This window comes from Melanaphis sacchari, unplaced genomic scaffold (assembly GCF_002803265.2).
Source record: "Melanaphis sacchari strain LSU unplaced genomic scaffold, SCAv2.0 Contig48_pilon_pilon, whole genome shotgun sequence".
Taxonomy (NCBI): Eukaryota; Metazoa; Arthropoda; class Insecta; order Hemiptera; family Aphididae; genus Melanaphis; species Melanaphis sacchari.
This window is the reverse complement of record NW_020271327.1, coordinates 79,814-100,464: the sequence shown is the minus strand read 5'-3', so window position 1 is coordinate 100,464 and position 20,651 is coordinate 79,814. Positions and strand designations below refer to the sequence as shown.

General features: G+C 22.3%; 1 protein-coding gene across 3 annotated transcripts in view; it reads left to right on the top strand.

Annotated features, from left to right (window-relative positions):
- Window positions 1–20,651, top strand: part of LOC112598560 (transient receptor potential cation channel subfamily A member 1) — a 36,532-nt gene that overhangs the window by 8,851 nt on the left and 7,030 nt on the right. Inside the window, exons 3-11 of one of the 3 annotated variants that reach the window (XM_025345076.1) lie at window positions 1,512–1,691; window positions 12,176–12,332; window positions 14,242–14,332; window positions 17,413–17,608; window positions 18,166–18,239; window positions 18,375–18,465; window positions 19,066–19,275; window positions 20,119–20,355; window positions 20,421–20,621. In XM_025345076.1, the coding sequence (XP_025200861.1) occupies window positions 1,512–1,691; window positions 12,176–12,332; window positions 14,242–14,332; window positions 17,413–17,608; window positions 18,166–18,239; window positions 18,375–18,465; window positions 19,066–19,275; window positions 20,119–20,355; window positions 20,421–20,621 (1,437 nt within the window). Of the gene's footprint in view, window positions 1–1,511; window positions 1,692–6,944; window positions 7,162–12,175; window positions 12,333–14,241; window positions 14,333–17,412; window positions 17,609–18,165; window positions 18,240–18,374; window positions 18,466–19,065; window positions 19,276–20,118; window positions 20,356–20,420; window positions 20,622–20,651 lie in introns of those variants that run through there. The other 2 variants (XM_025345077.1, XM_025345078.1) reach the window with 2 other exon arrangements.

Below are 20,651 nucleotides of genomic sequence, written 5' to 3'. Positions count from 1 at the left end.
TACATTTGATAACATTTTTTCTTCAAATGTTTCTATATATTTTGATAACCCGATCTTTTTCGCGTTCCGACCATATCCCCAGTCCTGATGGTGACGGATTAGTAGGGTTCTACTGTACGTTGATTCGAAAGTATTCAAAAACTTTTTATAAGTTAAATTTTGAACTTTTTTGCAATAAAATATATGATTTTAAAACGACATAATACTAAAAATGTATTACTTATTAATATATTATACTTACATTATTTTTAAATTAATAGTAAATCATCGATATTTGAAACAAAAGATAGCTTATACCAACTATTTCTAAATTTTAAATTATCGTAAAAATAATTTATGTAGAAATGTTAATAATGTACCTATTGAATATAATAAATAAATTTTTCTTCAAATATTCTGATAAAAATTATATTTAAATTTTATTAATCTATTTGAAGTCCTTCTAAAATAAAACTACTTAATAAATGGATAATTAAAAATATCAAAATGAATGTTGTTTTTGAGGTGAATGCATTTTTCTTGTGCATTTAAATTAAATTTCATTTTATGACATTTTCTTACTATGGATCAATAATTTAGTCATAATATAACTATTATTATTTACATCATTAAAAATTAATAATTATTTTCAACTTGAAAATTCAAACAGAATTTTAATTTTTCTTATTTATTTAATTTGTAAATTATATACTGAAAATTTGAATAGACTATCTAGTTTTTATAACTTTTGTTCTAAGATCTATGGTCTAATATACGAATAGATATAAACAGCTTATTTTTATGATACATTTTGTAAGCATCATATTTGCTGCTTCAACTTTTATTTTTGAAAAAAAAAATAATATACTTCTATTGCTTATAACTAAAATGTACACTACCTAATGTTGGTGTTAAAATCCTCGTATATATTAGTCGTAATTCCTGCTATAGAAGGCCTCTACAATCCGAAATTTTTGACGTTTTTATTGTAATTATCTACTATATTTATTGTACCGATGCATAATAGCTTGTATGAATAAAAAACAAAATACATTTTGTAATTAATTATGTAATAATTTATGAATAACAGAAAAATATATTTTTATAATAAAATTAAAAAAAAAAAAAACATAATTATAAATATTTTATTTTTGTATCGCTTTAATCGTATAGCTGTACTGTAAAAATTAAAAATAATATAAAAATTCCTTAATGTTAAATTGAATGTTTCTACTAAAAATGTTTAGCATCTACAATAATCTAAACATTTCGGAAGTCAATGTATTTGAGCTATTTACATTTTTATCTTATAACGATAAAGACATTAAAAATAAACTTAATATTTTCTGTAGTTTAATAAGTAATATCATGTTGACACATAATTTTACTAACTATCAAGTTTTAGAAAAGGGTTAAAACTTTAACTTAGGTATTATAGAGCTGTTTTATAATAAGCTTATGTCACGATATGGATTGGTTGTTATATCTTTCATGTATGATTAGTATTATTTTTAAGCTGTATTTTTTTGTAGAAACATCGTTTGTGGCAGTTGATTCAAATGAGAAGAATACACGGGAGTAAAGTTGGTGGTACAGGCCGGATGTTGTCGTCAAGTGAAAAACTTAGCCTTACACCCTTAATTTTTCGTCAAAGTTCTACTGTTGATGGGGACGTATGTTTGTTGACAGATAGCCCTTACAGAATTTTGAGAGTAAGTATTATATTATACTTGTAATTATTAATTATAATAAAATAAAATAAAATGCTTAATAATATGCATCTACGTTAAAATTGTACGGAACTTTAATGGTGTAGTATTATTAAGTGTTATGTTTACATGATAAGAAGTTTTATATTTAATATATAATTAAAACTAATATAGTTTTTTTTAATACGATTGACATTTTTATTTGTATATTAAATGTTGAACGTTTGGATAGAAAAAAAAATTATAATTGAATATGTTATATTAATGCGAGATAAAATATAAAATTGAAGTTAATACCGAGTAAAATAGTTGAGTGCTTAATTAAAAATACTTATGTATAAATAATATAGGTATCTGGTATATATGCATTTATTTTCTTGTTTAAAATGTTTATTATTTTTTTGGTACATTTTAATTTTATTATTAAATATATATATATTCAAATAGTTAGTCTTAAAATAAAACAAATTAAATTGATGTTTTTTTATTTGAAAAAGCTTTGTAACATTATATACTGAGAATGAATAGACGGAGATATTTATTTATTTTCTCAGTTTTTTAATTATACTTAAGCCAAGGAAATCTTTGATATTTTTAGCATTGGAATAATTTTTTTGATGTCTATTTGTGTAGAATTGCTTTTAATATTGAAATTATAGTACCTACCTACTATACATTATACTGAACACTTATGTGGTATTATGTTAGGACAAATATTTGTTTTAATATTTTCAGCAATGATAAGTAATAATTCTTTCAGATTTCGATATTATTTATTACATATAATAGACATGTTGTTTATTTACATAAGATTTTTATGTTAGTGAGTTGTTTTGGATTTATGTATACAATTTTACTTTTGTATTTAGTACCTGTTGTAATTAATTATCATTCGTGTACGATTAAGTTCAGATTTAAACTGAGTATCTTTGGAGTATAAAATTATATGTTTACCATATACGTAAATATATTAAGAACTTAGGTAGTTAAGTGGTAATTTATAATTTTTATATTGTAGTGGTGTATAATGATGTAGGTACTATATCTTCCCTTTATATTAATTATTGCTTACAGAGGTTATAATAACGTTTCTTACAAAACGTATTAATTTTCATTTAATGTAATAGGCATAATAACACCACAACGTATTTACATTTATTTTAAAATTGGAGGTTTATTGATTTATTTATTGTTTTAAATGTATACTATTACTACGTTTTGGGTCTTGTAGTCATAATTTAAAAAACATATTGTGACACGTTATTTTCCGCGTGCATTTTTATTGTTATGTAACTTAATTAATGTTTTTCATCAAATTATAATAAAATATTTAATTAAGAATCATAAGGTACATAGCTTATAGATATTTAAGAAATCTAATAAGTGTTGATATTGTGTACATAATATTACATAAAAATACAATATTCAACTCCAACTGTTTATTTGTACAAATGGTGTTCGTTAAGTCATGTGTTCCTGCCAAATAATGAAGTGTAAGTAAAAAGTTAATATGTATAAAGTATAATAAATGATTCATATTTTATAGATTATATTTATCGAAGTTTATTAATTTTATAATTTCTTATATACATTTATAACAGATAGATAATATTATAATTGAACTTTTTTAAACGATTTAAATTAATGAAAATCGGGGTAAATTGAACATCTAAATATTAGTAAATAGTTTTTATATTTATTTTTTTATTAACTGATCCCTTTGAGAAAAATTTTAGTGTTATCTAATTATGTAAATAATTTTAATAGAAAATAATATATTAGAAAATTATAAAAGAATTGTAATTATTTTTATTTATTTTGAATGTACCTATGTTTAATTTAAATTTCTAATTTTTAAATTATTGCGACGGATCTTTTAACATATTAAATACCCAAAATAATATTTCTTAAATTGTTCTATGATAAATTTATACGTAAATAGCTACTTAAAAATTACCTAAAATTAGTAAACATTTTAACTGTGTAGCTTAAATAGAAATGTTAGTTATTTTAAATTTTTCATACGTTTGTAAAATTAAATCTTAATTTTAAAACTCCAACAAGAATAAGTTTTAAATAAAATAAAAAAATTGATTCAAGGGAGTGCTACATTGACGCATGTTGTATTGATTTTGTTTTATCTTTACATACCATTAAATATTATTTACTCAAGTATGTTTTGATGTTTTTTTTCTATTAAAACGATGAACATATTTGAAATGTTAATACTTCTGAAGTTTATTTTATTTTAGATGATATAAATATTGGGGATAGAGAATTGGAGTGTACTCATGTTAGCATATTGCTTAAAAATAGTATGAAAAACTATACGGCTTGATTATAGGTATTCAAATAATCATTATATTTAAAAACAATCTTGAGTTTTGATTTACCATAACTTGTAGCTATAATATGTACTTAAGGACCTTATTGGGACAAACTGAGTTTTTTTAAATTATAGCGATCATAAAAAGTATTTATAAGCATATATGGTTGCTTGAAATTTATTTAATATGAACTTAATTAAGTTTAAGATCTTATAATAAAAATTTAAATTATATTTAAATAAATCTATAAAAACTTATGAAAAATTTTTGTTTTAAAATGTATGTAATGTATACAAAATGTATGTGTTATAGAAGCATGCATCTTTATTTTATTTATTTATTTCTATGTCTAATGGTAGTTACAAAGAAAATACATAAGTATTAGTAAATATTAAAGATATTAATTAGTTTGTTTAAGTAACAATTTAAAAGTGTTAAAAGACATACAATAAATAGTAATATATATATATTTTCAAATTAAAAGCTAAACGTTGTGTGATGGCCTGAGTCAAAAATTAAATTTACACTTCACTCGGACTAAACATCTAGAAGACTAATGTCTAAGTTAATAAGACAGGGTTGTTACATAAATAGTTTGTTTTACGATTTTTGATTTCGAAAACCTGTTTGTTACGAGATCTAATCCTGGGTACATGAAAGGCAACCCTATTGAGACACAGCTAGTTTCTATTTTATCTAGAACTAAATAATTGATAAATCTCACAGCTAACATTTTACCTTGTGATTTTAAAGTTAGATAAGTTCAAAAATCCCAATATTGATGTGTAATTATGAGGAGGGTGAGAATTTTTAAAGCATTAAAATTGAATGAAAGAAAATGTTTTTGAATCTTTTCAATTCTTTGAATGTTTTTTTGAGTATAAAAAGACCATAATAACAGATTAGGATTCTAAAATTTACCTTACTAATGATGTGTATAAAGTCGAGAGGCAATTTACTTGATCAAAGTCCATCGTATTATGACGAATAAAACTCAAAATACGAAGTACCTACTTTGCAAGTAATGAGCTCAACATGATTACTAAAAGATAAAGATGGTACCAATGTAAATCCTAAATTTTTACCTGATCAACTCGAAGTAAAAACTCATTATGTATCAAGCAATCAAATTAATATTATTAGTTTCTTCAGTTTTTAAAACACCACAAAAAACTTAAAAATAAATAAATCGTTTTGTGTTTCGTCTAATAATATTAGAATATCGTACATTTAGTTTTTAATATGTTAAAACTTGAAAATTATGTGTTTGAACATTTATAAAACAAATATCTTTATTATAAATTATAAATTAATAAAGAGATAAATTGCCATAGTATTTGTTAAAAAAATAAAATTTAATACAACGGAAATCATAAAAATATACTTAGTTAGGTGTAGGTATACCAATCAAATTATTTTAATTTATTTATATAAAATTGCATATTGCATATTTAATTTTATCTATAAAATATATTTTTAAGTTTTCATTTCTAAGAGTAAATAAATTATTTTTTTAAATTTTGTATTAGTATATACTATATATAGGTTTTTTTGGTACAAATGTACAGTAAAACAAATCTTTTAAATTATAACTACAGAAAAAATGTTATTTTATAGTAGTTAAAACACTTTTTTTATGTATTAGTCGATGTAGTACTGTGATTAACTGTTAACGATTGAATTTGGTTTTTAAGGTATATACCATGATTATTCCTTTTTATTATTTGTCTCTTGCCTGTATTTTTTAAATAATTTAATAATAATTATTTTTTTGATTTGTTAAATTTAAATTCTTACGATGAACCTTATATTAAAAAAAAAATATTATAGATTCATAGAAAATTTAACAGAACAAATAATGGATTAGTATAATCAAGTTAATGGCATTTATTAATAAAATTAAACATTATACAGTTTTTGTATTTTTGTGGAAATCTAATCAATTTTTTTTAGTAATGTATCATTTATAGATACAAACCATAATTAAATTTACCGAATATTTTTATTCTATTATCAAGTAATAAGGAATGAACACGAATTAGGTTCAGTACAATTCCAATAGTGTTTGAGCACACGTAAGTAACACAACACAGTTAAGCTTAACAATATTTTATCGTAACAAAATGTTGTATAGTAGTAAAATTGATATGTAAAATTATAAAATGTTGTTTGGTTTTATTTAATATATGTGAATTAATAAACACGAGAATTTATAATATTAAAAGTAAAAAAATAGGTAAATTTAGCGTGGGTTTCAAACATTGTGAAGTGATAGAAGGGAACGTCCTGCAGTAACACTACTTAGTAAAGATTATTTAATATTAATAATATGATATACATGGATTTAAATTAATGTTATTTTATTTTAATTATTATTTTACCTAGATTCAACAAGAATATTTTTAAACCTTTAATCATACATTCACATCTAGAGGTCGTTACAGCAACCGTGGCGTATATTATACCACCCTTTTTCATGTTCGACGTTTCAGTCCTTACATGCATCCATACTAGTACAGTCTTACATAATTTACGTTTGATTAAAATATTATCCATTTAAAAATACCGACGGGAAAATTGAAATTGATTTGAAACGTTTTAAATTTTATTCTCCAGGTAGTTTATGTGATACTTAAATTTACAATTTTTCAATCGTAAGTTTACTTATTTTTTTTTTATTAACTGTAGACAAATATTATTTTGATAAATGTTATCATATTACGTTTAAAATAATAATAATAAACTATAAATAACGAACAAATATATTTTTAAAACTATGTATAATTTTTATTATTAGTTCTCGAACAAATTTGTTTTAAATTATAAATTGTTAATGAATTATTTCGAAACAGAAATAAATGTTTATATTGTTTAAAATTAAATTATCTATTAATATCAATATATTATAATATAATTACGATCTCTTTGCTAATCGGATATTGGTTCATTTGGTTAAAAGTTCCTCTCCTCATTTTATGTGTTATACTCGTGTAATTTTTGGATCAGTGTTGGCTTTTTTCATAAAACTGTACAACATCTGTATTGATAAGATGTCTTCATCACCTTTGGAGGCCATAAGGCATTGGCATAAAGTATTCTATGGTTGCCAAGCAATTCAGAAATTATCTTCAGAAGACTTTATTAAGGTAAGAATAAGAAACAAATTTAATTCATACTATACTGTATAAAATCCCGAAATTATTTTAGTTTCTAATTTATTAGTGTTTAAGTTTCTTTTTATTTTATTAATCAATCTTTAAGTATCAACAGAAATATTGATTAAAATTTAATACTCATAAAGTGTCTCTTTTAATTGAGTATTAACTATCTAACGCTTTGTGTAAGAGCTTTTGGTATATTAACACATTTAATTTTAAATCATTAATCTTTAAATATTATTAAAATAACCTATACATAATATTTATAATAAAATAACTGAATTTGTATTATAAGAAAATAAAAAAATATATTTATTGATCATATTCTGGAATATGATTGCACTGGAAAATTATTTTTAATTTTCTGACAGTAGCAGCTAGTTGATATTAAAATTAGTTTGTAAAAATGTTGTAATTTTTGAAATGTTTATTGTAATATAAACCGATATATAATTACTAAGAAAAATTGTGGAAAAAATGTTAATGTTTCAGATGAAATTTTTTACTATTTATAATACAAATTTGAATTTGTTCATTTGACTGAATTAAAATTGTCTATTCAAAACTCCTTAAAATTGGATTTGGACGTCCTTTTAATGTGGTGAAAACTTTTAAGTATACAATTACACGAGTAGGTACAAAATAAAGAGAATTATATACTAAACACGAAAAAGTTGAAATTATTATTTATTTTTTATGATATAATGAATATTGGTTTAAAATTTTGAATTATTTTTTTAAATGTCTCGTATTATTATAAGTATTTTTTGAGTTAAAATTTTGTTTGTGTTTTACAAAGTATAAAATAAGAATATGAGGTTTTTATACTTATAATATAAATTATGTATAATATCTGTGCAGCTATACTTTTTCTGACATTATATATTTATTCATCGATTGTATATATTAACTTAGAACAACCCCTCCAGGAATGAAAGAAACGGTGTAAAAAAAAAGCCTATTGGCAATTTGAACTCTGAAGTATAAGATATTTAAAAATTTTCTATATTATAATTTATTACTTATTTTATTTTATGTACAATTAATATTTTACAATTTAACATTTAAGAAACCATATGAAAAATGTTGAATATCTCCTAACATTTGTGTATTTATTATATTAATTTTAAAAGAGCTGTAAGGTAAATATAATTAATATCATTATTAATACTTTGAAAAATAAAATGAGGCTTCATTGTACATCATAATTTTTATGCTAGTGTTTTATACATTTTAAAATAATTTAAGAGTGGTAAATTAAAGATGTTTTACTTTTAATTATAAATTTTAAAACTCTTATAACAACTTATATTTACGTTGTTTGATATTGTTAATATGTATATAGGTAAATTGTTAATTGCTATTTAATCCATTGATGCACAACTTAAAAGTGAACGTGACCACTGAAATTGTTCCGTATACCAAATGACTCCTTAAAAACTAAATAAAAAGTATTGATTGAATTAATTTGAATTTAAGTTGTATAAATAATTTATTGTGATACGACTTAGACATAAAATTAGAAAAGTATTTCTCTTCCTCTTTTTGTACAATATTCAGATGCAATATTAAATTTTACAAAGTCATAAGTCATAACACTATTTATATAAATCTTTTTATTGAGATAAAGCCTTAATAAAAAAAATATATTAATCCTAAATATATAAAGTTTATTAATACCTAGTTAAACTTATTTTTTTAGTTTTGGTTTATTAAAAACTATAAAAAATCTTTCTTATTTTACTCACATAGTTTTTACATTTGGCTACAAGATGTATTTATATATAAAATGCATATTGAATTTTAATAAGACAATGTATGATACAATAACCTGTTCATAAAATTACATTTGAATTATTATGTAAATTTTGTATATTTTTTTTTGAGTACTTATATAAAATCGATTGATTTTGTATGTGTTATTTATTATTGAAAAATTTCACAGTGATTAATTATAGAAAAATATAGTATTTTAATTTATTATTAGGTATCTGTTACGATTTGCGATTGTTGAATAGGTGTTTGATTATTTTTCAATTTTTCTATCTATGCTAAAGTTTTTTTTATATTGATTCCAATAGGTTTTTTTATAAACACGATTTATTGATGAAATAAAGCGTACCTATACCACATTTATTCCATTAGTCTTGTATACTAAGTTGTGATCCGTGTGACATTATAACAACCTTATTTTGGATTTGAGAAGCGATGTTACTACCGAGATATCCACCAAATCACCCCTCATAAGATATCCGAGCTAACATATATTATTATTTACGGATATATTTTGTGGATATTTTTATATAGATATTATATAAGAGTTAAAGTTATATTATTATTATACATTTTTTAATTATATCATCTAGGATGCTTCATCGAACTTTTTAAACGAATAATAAAATTTACATCATTAATGAGGAATAACATTTTCAAATAAATGGGAATAATAATTTATGATTATTGTTATCAAAGCATTAATATAAATTATCAAATATGCATAGAGTTCTTGAAATATTTGTGTTAATATTTTTAAAGTTTTAATTAAAATGTATGATTAATTTTTTTTTACAAAAATTATTGTTTTTATCTAATATTATTTTTGAAATAATTATTTAGCATTATAAATGATGAATAATAGTATAATGAGATACTAGATCGAGATACTACCTATAAACTTATAAATGGTACTAACATAATTACACTAATTTTATTGATTTATATTAAGCTTTATTATTTTGATTATAGGTATATAAATATACCTATAATCCTATATAATCTATATTGTGAAATTATGAATTAATTAGTCATAATTAAATGAATTTTTAATTGAAAATTGTCATAAAATAAAAAAAAATTTAATTGAAGTCCGAGTTCAAATAACTTGTATATAGTAGTAGGTTTAAATTATGAAGTTTTCATACAGGTATGAATTTTTAGTAATTTAAATAGACCTAACTACAATGTATTTTTAGATATGCGTAAAGATAAATTATACCATTCATTTGAATTTGTAAATATATGTTTTCGAAGTTTTCAAAGTTTTAGTATATTCAGTAACTATTTTTTTGGAAAGAAAAAAACCAAAATAAATAAAATCACGAAAGTAAACGTTGTTAAATTTGTCAAGCGTTTATGAATAAACAGAACGAAACATAATATGTAAAGTATTTGATAATGTTACCGTTGCGATGCTGGATAAGTACCTACGTAAAATGTCTTTCGATAAAATACTATTTTATTTTTTTTAGTTTATTTTAAAACAAATTAAAATTTATTCATTTGTACTCTATAAGATATTTTTGAATATTGCATAAAACTAGAAAAAGAAATCATAAACCATTGGGTGTTATGATCAAAATAATTTGAATCAATATATTCTTATTGATTCAATTTGTATGCAATTCAAAGTTCCTTAAAAATAAACACTAAAAAATATATTATAATTAAAATATTTTATTTTAGATTATGAGTTCTTTAACATTTATTGGTTAACTTAACCTGACATATGCATTATAGTTAATTTTTATTTGATTTAAAAACAAGTTTTTATAATGGAATATAATAAATGAAATGTTATTTTTGAATTCCGTACTATAATTAAAACAATGTAATTAGAACATAGTGTACTTTTAGAAATTCATACTGTGAATGAATAGCTATTAAAAATAATTCTTTTTTAATGCAATGAATATTAAAAATAATACAACTAATAAGTACTGTTATAAATGTTATCTGTAAAAATATTTAATAGATTTATCTATTTATTATTCATATGATGTAAATAAATAATATTATTGTAATTAATAAATATTTAACAATTATAAGCTTTGATTTGTTCAATAAATTTTTGATTTGCAATTTCGTCTTTTTTTTACCTTATATTATTATATTTACGTTATTTAACTTACAAGTTGTTTTTTATTTTTAATATTTAATTTCAGATCAAATTTTGAAATGTATCAAAGATTGTATTAATAATATTTTGGACACTAATTTGTTTAATTAATTAATTAAATTTCTATTTTTTTTTTATATATATATATATATAAATTCTGTTTGTAGTATTGATAAAAAATTAAAAAAACTAAATTTTACTACTATGAAGCTTAAATAATGTTTCTAATCTAGAATCATTAAGTATAAAATTACGCAATAAAACTATATGTTTGCATGACACTGTAGAAATGTTTTTCTATAAAATATTTAAGTAGTAGAATGACTATAGTGACCTTATACTATGTAATTAATATTAATTTAAAGTCTTGAGGATTTACAACAGAGAGGCGAGTTTAGAACTTAATTTTCAGCAATTTCAACAGTGGGTAGTTTTCTTTATCTGTCAAGCAAGAATTTATTTTTGTTCTTACCTTTAACATTATACGTATAAACTCATAAGTTGACTATTATTTTGTATGTATACTAACATTGATTAGTATAAATTGTATAAAATATTATATTTTGTTATGTATATTATTTTTTTAATATTATATAATATTGCATTTTTTTAGTTCTTTTTACAGTGCAATATTTATTATAGACATATAAAAAAAATTGATCGCCGGATAACTAATACCTATATTCAACTTTTTATTTTTTAAGTAAATATGTTTCAATAAGTTAGAAATTCAATTTTTATTAAATTTTAAAATTACATTCCACGTGTTGGTGTAGTATGTGAAGAAATCAGGAATATATTATTTAAGTTTACTCTAAATTCAAGTTACTAAATTTATAAAAATAGGGAATTTCATTAAATTGTGCTTTTGATAGACAAAATACATTGTTAATACGTATGGAATTATTTTAATTAAGTAGTTCATGTTTGTTACATAGTTGTACAATACGTACTATTGGTTCTGTGTAAAAGTGCAGAAATAGTTATTGGAGTATTATAATTAAATACGTTTTACGTTTTTATTTTGCGGTAATATAATTGTAATGAATATTATTAGAATAATTATCTAAGTGAATAATAATTAAAATATTAAAAATATGTTTTCAGGCTGCCGAAAGTGGTAATTTAGATGATTTCAATCGTCTTTTTATAGCAGAACCAGCTCGTCTTGATATGAGAGATTCAAAAGGTCGAGCAGCCGTACATCAAGCAGCTGCTAGAAATAAATTAAATATATTACAATTTATTCGTAATCACGGCGGAGGTAAATATTATACTGATACAAAATATTTATTTATTTTTTTGTAAGAGAATGCTGTACGTCATATAAGTTTATCTTAAATCGTAATCAATAGAATATGATAATGTATAAAACATGATAATAAATTGATAATATAATATACTATATAATTGTATTCGTGCATTTTAAGTATAAAACTGTTTTATTTTTTTATAAATAATAATATTTTCGTATTTTAATTTGATGTAATAGGTTAATTGACTAGTATGAATTGATGACTCTGTCATAATAATTTTCACAATTTTTGTTTTGCAATAGATAAATTTGATTCTTTACGTATTTGACAGACAGATAAATTATTATGAAATAGAGTATAAAAAATTAAATATAGTTAATAATTAATTATTATCATGTTACGGTTTTAGTGATTTTTTAAGATCCTTGTTGAAATTATTAATTTTTTTAAGACGAACTAAAAATGTAAAATATACTAGTAGTTTCATGTCAGTAAGATAGATAGACATTATTTTTATTGTTTTGTTATCTCTAAATTTATTCAAAAACTTTGTTGGCTAGACTAAACAGATAAACACGATTCAAAGATCAATAGAAAGCTGTTTAAAGTTGTATAAATTAGTTTAAATAGTCTGTGTCTCCGTGGAAGTTTAAGGTATTTAAATTAATATTTACTTATACTAAAAACTGAATAGTTATAAATTATGATTTATAATTTAAATAACATTAATTATCTGTGGCTTTTTATTTATAAAATAAATTTAATATCAACTTCTACCGAGAACTTGTACAATAAATTATTGCTTTACTTTTTATAGGTCTTTTTCATATTTTTTATTTGAGAACGAATTGCTGTAACTTCAAAATCGATTTTTTTTATCCCCGCATAAGATATTTTTTCAACCAAATATGATTCTTCCAACCTTTTCAATGTTGAATTCGTTCAATCATCCGTTACATTTTATTTTTACTATAATTTATTAATATGATTTGATCTATATTTTTTTATGTACAGTTCTTTTTCATCAATAATATTATATAATACTAAATTGCAAGTAAAAATATAAAAAAATTATTTATTCTTTAAAAATCGATTTAAATATTTAAATGTCTGTAAATACGTTAGGTATTTTAATGAATTTAAAATTTCATATCATTGATTTAGTCAGTAAATATAATAATTTATTTATCATGCATTTTATTTAATAGAAAATATATAACAAAAAATTAAATAAAAAAATAATTAAATTGAGCTATTGGAATCGTCTTATGTTATTTTAAAATTAAGGAATATGTATAAATATGGATATTGGTAGGTATATTATTTTGCCTAATTACGAAAATTAATCACGATAAATTATTAATATCTATTTTGAGAGTATGATATATTATTTTTTATTTAATATTTAATTTTATGCAATTAAACTGCTTTGCATCGAAATATCTGTACGTATAAGAGTAATAAAATACTTATAATAGAAACCAAAATCATATGCTAGCTTTGTTTTAGATTTTGGTCGTAATAATTCTATAAAAATGATGTAAATTTACCCATTTCAATCGAATGTCAGTGAAATATTATATTTATCCAAAAATGTTTGTGTATTTTTCATATATTCAGTGTCAACCAGATATTTCTACGTATATCCTAGTAATAGTCTAGATAGTTATTTTTATTCAGATGACACAACCATCATACAATATAAAAATATAATACTATTTTTTTGTCATTTTTATTTTTTTGTTTTGATATTTTATGAAATTGTCTTCTTATTTCATTGTCAAAAAGTTTTCTCCATTAAATAGTGACTTGTAACTGATTATTGATTATTCTAAGCAATACATTTGCGTTTTAAATTTATTGACAGAGTATTAATAAATTTGAAACATGTTAATTAATATTACATTTTTTTGTTAGATTTGAATTTAAAAGATTCTTTTGGAAACACTCCATTGCACATAGCAATTGAACACAATTCTCTGGACGCAGTGGAATATTTATTTCAAAAGTAAGTAATATTTTTAAATTATAAATAGTAAATATAATATTTTTAATTGTGGAATCTGTATTAAAAATGAACAATTTATTCGTAGAATAATTTATAAATTGCCTATACATAATTTAAGTATGTAAATGTAATTACTGTACCTATAGGTCTTCAATTCATATTATTACTGTAAAATTTTATTATATATCATATAATTGTAATGTTTAATTTTGTACCTGTACAATTGTAATTGTCGAGCTATCATAGTTTTCAACTAATAGCTAATAAAAAAAAAAAAAAAAAAATATTTGCTTTCAATAAAAATCAATGTACAATATGTACATTGTACATATACATGATTTATACAATATAATTAAATATTATAGAATTTATGGAGCTTTCTGATTCTCTATCGTTTTATCATTAAAATTAAAACGAGTTAGGTACATAGTTAAACAAATGGATATTTGTCAATAGTTGTATGTTTAAATTCTTAAGACGTGCTGGAAATAATGTGAAATTGTAGCCGTACAATGCTATAGTTATTTAACATGTATTTAAATTAATTATTATCATAAACTGTTGATTGAAAATCTTGATTTGATAAATAACCACAAGATATTTTCTATGTGAGGCGTAAATTAATGAATTGTAAGAGATACCTATACTATACTTACTTAAGAGAACAACTACATTAATCACAAAATCAAAGAAAATGTTTTAGTACATAAGAATATTATCACTGTACTAACAAATACAGATGTTTGTTACAAATAAAAGCAATTTCGTCAACAATTTACATATATAAATATGAAATTAATAATTATGAATACAATAACCATTGTTTTTGGAATAAATATAGTCGATCATATTTACGAATTTGTATTCGTATTATACTTATTTACTCAAATTTTACAACTAATATTTTATTTATGAATAAAATATTTATAGATTGAAGAATAATAATTAGAATGATATTAATTTAATTTTTTGTTTACATTTTTAGCTCTGAGTAATAGTTATAAATTTATAGATATTTATAATTACGTATTCTTGACGGAATGTCTATTTGATAAAAAAGTAAAGAACATGCTTGATGATCTTTATTTCCAAAGTTATACAGCTAAACAAAATTGTGAATATCAATGATTTAATTAAATTAAACTAAGTTCTATAAATTATTTGGAAAAATTACCGGAATTAACTTAAGAAAAAAATATTTTCATTTAATTTATTTTGACAAAAAAGAAAAAAAGAAAGAAAGAAAACTATAATTATTTGATAAATTTACACACTACTGTCAGCAATAAGTACAATGTTAAAAAAAACTATTTTTATTTATCGATAATATTTTTTTGGTTTAAAATTTAAATATTATATTAAATTATATTATGTAAGCTCAAGGTCTTCTCAGATTTTCTATACTCAGGATTATTAACTAATTATTACACATGCAATTTTGTCATTATGTGCTGTATAGCGAGTATCGTTAATATAAAGTTATTCCTTGCATACCAAAACACTTATTTGAGAAAGGTTGACACTTAGTAATTTAAATTACATTTATAAAAAGCGTATCTATACAACATTTGTTTTTAGAATATTAAAATTTTTTCTCGGTTATGTGATTTTTTTATTTTGTTAGAATAAAAAAAACAACTTACATGTCACTGAATAGTTGTGTTTATTTCATGTCTAAAATGTTTTTTTTTTTGAAAACAAACTAAGATTACGGATAATTATTGGATTAAGTTAACGGCTTATGTTAGGAACAATGTTTTTAAATTGATGCATTTCAGGAATCTTATAAATTTTAAAATAAAACACTTTTGTGCAACTACAATTATGAAAGGTACACCTAATTGAGAATAATGATGGTGAACTTTTTAACTGATTCTGATTTTTTTTATTTTCAATTTCGTTATATTATTTTTTTACTGTTCTTAAAAAACTTGAGCTAACTATAATGGTCTAATATAAGTTTTTAATAATGTTAGTTTTTAAAAGTCAGATAATAACTATTTATAATTTTTCTGATCAGTATGCTATATTGTTGTTATTATTATTATTATCATTCTTTTTAACTTATAAATTAGATTCTAAATTGCAGTTATAGTGTACATATAACATATTCATTATTATTTCTCAGCTTTTCTAAATTTAAGTATTGGTTTTATTTGTTACGTATTTTAATTAAAATGTTTATCTTACAAAATATAAATTTTTTAATTGTAATATTAACCATTAATTACAGTATGGTTGGAAATCTACAATATACCTACTTATTTTTAGGTAATTTAATTTTAAAATATTAAAATTATTTACTATTTAAAAATCTTTATTTATTTATTGTATCTTGACATTTTTATAATTTAATTATATAGTACATTAAACTAATAATTAAATCGTGAATTGCAACGAAGAATATCATCTAGACTTTTGCAGTTTAAAAATGTCTTTTATATGCCAGTTTTAATTAAAAGTATTTGAACTTGAATATTTATAATTTTTTGAGTACATATAATTGACTAATTACTTATATTATATATCAAATCAGTTACAGTTTGGTAATTTATTGTCAATAGTTTATTTTTAAATTATTTTTCATACTATTTTATATAATTCACAATCTTTATGTCTATATGTTTGCAAATGACTGTCATATTTTATAAATTTATCATATGTTTGTATGATTTTAATTTTTTAATATTCATTAATGTTAAATAATAAATTCATCTAACTTTTCTTTAAAATATATCTAATAAACATATAAAAAATATTATCTAAGAGTATTTTGTTTTTGTTTTAAATAATATATAGGTACCTACTATAAATAATAGATATACGTTTATATAAACTAAAAAATGTATTGTAGACATAATTATGTTTATAACTAATTTTAACCGACTACACTTTAGTTAATAAATAACAAATCTGATAAAATAACAATATAATATACTGATATAGGTATTTTGAATGGTTCAGTATCTTATGTTGATTTATATAGATTATACCATATTTGAATTCACTAACTAATTGTACCTACTGTATATGACTTATTTTGATTTTTCTAAAACATTGTAATGCATACGTTTATAAAGCGGTGCTGATCCGAGTGCACTAAATGACAAAAAGCAAGCGGCTTTACATTTGGCAGTCGAACTAAACCGGGTAGCCGTTCTTCAAGTAATGTGCAAATTTAAAGATCGGATTGAAGTCGGCCAAGGTGGCAAACATGGTAGGACAGCACTTCATTTGGCTGCCATACATGATAATGATGAATGTGCACGTATATTGGTGAGTAACTCGTTTTTCCATTCGACAATATTGTGACCAAAATACAAAATATAGTAGTGTAGCGTGTAGCTACTATTATAATGTTGTCTTGTAAGTTTTATTTAATCACAGTTTTGTATCTCGGAAATTATAACATTAACACCTATCTTTGAATGCATGACTATATTGATTAATATGAAATTTCTATCGATCATATATCTGTGTTTTAACGAAATATTTTAATTAGAATATGTTAAAAATGAACAGACTACAGACCATCATAAATAATAATATGACAATAGATGTTTACTAAAATATTATATTAGTGTCAATAGCTAACCACTTAATGCTTCCGTAGTAGCTATATCATTAAAGTTTAAGATATAGATATTATATACGAGTGAGATGAGATTATGCATAAATGTCATACAAGAATTTTTTTTATTAGTTTACAATAATACCCGCGTTAAAAAAACAAATGTGTAATATTGTCATTCATAGATATTGATTAATTAATATTAAATGCTTATTGATCCCGTAGTGCATTAAACGCAAATTATTTATCAGACACATTTCAGGTCACAAGTTTCGCAGATTCAAAATTAAAATTTTCCATTGACGAAGATACTATACCGAATCGAAAGTCATATAGGTAACTTCTTAGCGTGAGCAATACATTATATTTTAAATTTCGTAGTGGTTGGTAAACATATAGACATACATACATGTTGTTAACTGTAACATATTTTATTAACACCAATATAAGTTTGTGAACCTATGGGATTAGTTTCAGTTTCTTATGTTCAATATTCAAAATGTGCTTGACGTGGAAATATACTAAATATTATAAGAAACGGTGCAATATTTGTCCGATAAAGGTTTGACTATAATATTTGTCTCAGATACTATTTATGAGCGTCCTTTACGCAACAAAATCTTTGACTAATATAATATTTTTATAACATCGAGATTTTTTCAAAATCTATTTACTTTTTATTGTTTAGTTCATTAACAAGCTGTCCATAGCCTTATCACATTCTAATTATTTTTTTGTTATCTTTCACACCACGCAGTCATACATCAAATTAATTGTTTTATATTCATTTAGTTTTACATTCGTAAAGTAACAAATTCAATTAACAAATGACTATAACTATAGCAATATGCATAAATTTCATATTTGTTAACGTGTAGTTCATTTTGTTTGACTAAACTAAGAATTAGTAATCTTATTACTTATAAGATATTACTTAACATAAGAATGTAATATATTTGTAATAAATAGTTCAAATAAGTATATATATATATATATAGCATGTGATTATATAAAATAACAATGGTGATAATAATTATTCATCGAATAATCATGAATATTATTAGTTATTACCTAATGTAAAAGTTCAAGTTTAAAGGGCGCTTATTTTCTGCTGGTGCTACATTTTCTAATTAGTTTAATGTATGTTATTTTATGATTATAGATGCGAGACTTGGGTGCTGACAATAGACAACCGTGTCACAATGGATATTACCCAATTCATGAAGCAGCAAAGAATGCAGCGTCCAGAACGATGGAAGTACTTTTGCAATGGGCTGAGAGTAGAGGCAATTCAAGACATCAAATGATATCGTTTTTCGACGCCGAGGGAAACGTACCGCTTCATTCTGCAGTACACAGTGGAGATTTTAAGGTAAATAAATACAAAACCGATGATTGGAAAGCAAGTGAATTGGTGTAAAATATCAAGCTGAAGGATTGGGGTAGAATTTCACAAAAGAATTGTTTATTTATTGTACACGATATAATGTAGATAATACGGAGTGTTTGAATTTGGAATATTTATGTATATAAAAGACCAACTACAGACCACTAAATTCAATTATCTACACAAAAAGTGACAAAAATAAAAACTTTTTTTTTTTAAATGTTAAAGTTCATACTTATTATAGAACTATATTGACGTAAAAACTAAACTTAGGTATATTTAAATTCAATCAGATGACTTTTTCGTATATTGTACTACCCAGACTATTGTTTTCACTATTTCTAAATTAATTAAGTAAAATTACTTTAATTTGTATTATATTTCTTAAATAGGTACTAAGTATAGACAAATAAAAAGAAAATCATATGCCTTAAACATATTCGGGTTAACACAGCTTACGCATCTGAGTAGCAAAATGAAATAAAACTAACTTATTAATCAATAATAAAAGCTATTATAATTTTTTGTACAACTTTACTTTTATTTCACTTATTGCTTCCGATTAGGTACACTATATTTCTCCTTAAAATGCAACATATTTGCTTGGTTTGATATTGATTTAAAAATTAAATGAGTTATTGGTTACTTACAAACTACAGTAATAACTTATCACTTAAAACATTGAATAAAAATAATTAAAGTATACTTTAAAGTTAAACGGTATTGATAAAATACTAAAATATTATGAATAATAATAGTATTTCAAATAAAAATTATATTTTATCCATAATGCAATGTGAGAATTAGAATTGTTTTTGATTAATTTAGGCTGTAGAATTATGTTTAAAGTCTGGAGCGAAGATTTCAACTCAACAATATGATTTGTCCACTCCAGTTCATTTGGCCTGTGCTCAAGGAGCCATAGACATTGTCAGATTAATGTTTGGTTTACAGCCTGATGAAAAGGCCCAGTGCCTATGTTCTTGTGATGTACAAAAAATGACGCCACTTCATTGTGCTGCTATGTTTGATCGATCTGAAATTGTACAATATCTTATAGAAGAGGTAAAAATCATATCGTGTACACGTATTTTTTTTGTAATATATAGTGCATATCAGAAAATTTTTAGGGAGCCGACATAAACGCTTTGGATAAAGAAAGTAGATCTCCATTATTATTAGCTGCTAGCAGATCAGGATGGAGAACAGTTGCAAGTTTAATTCGATTAGGTGCTGACATCCAAGTTAAAGATTCTAGCAAAAGGAATATCTTACATTTGGTAGTCATGTATGGTGGAAGACTTGACGAATTCGCTCACGAGATCACAATGGTAATTTAATCATCATAAAATAATACATAT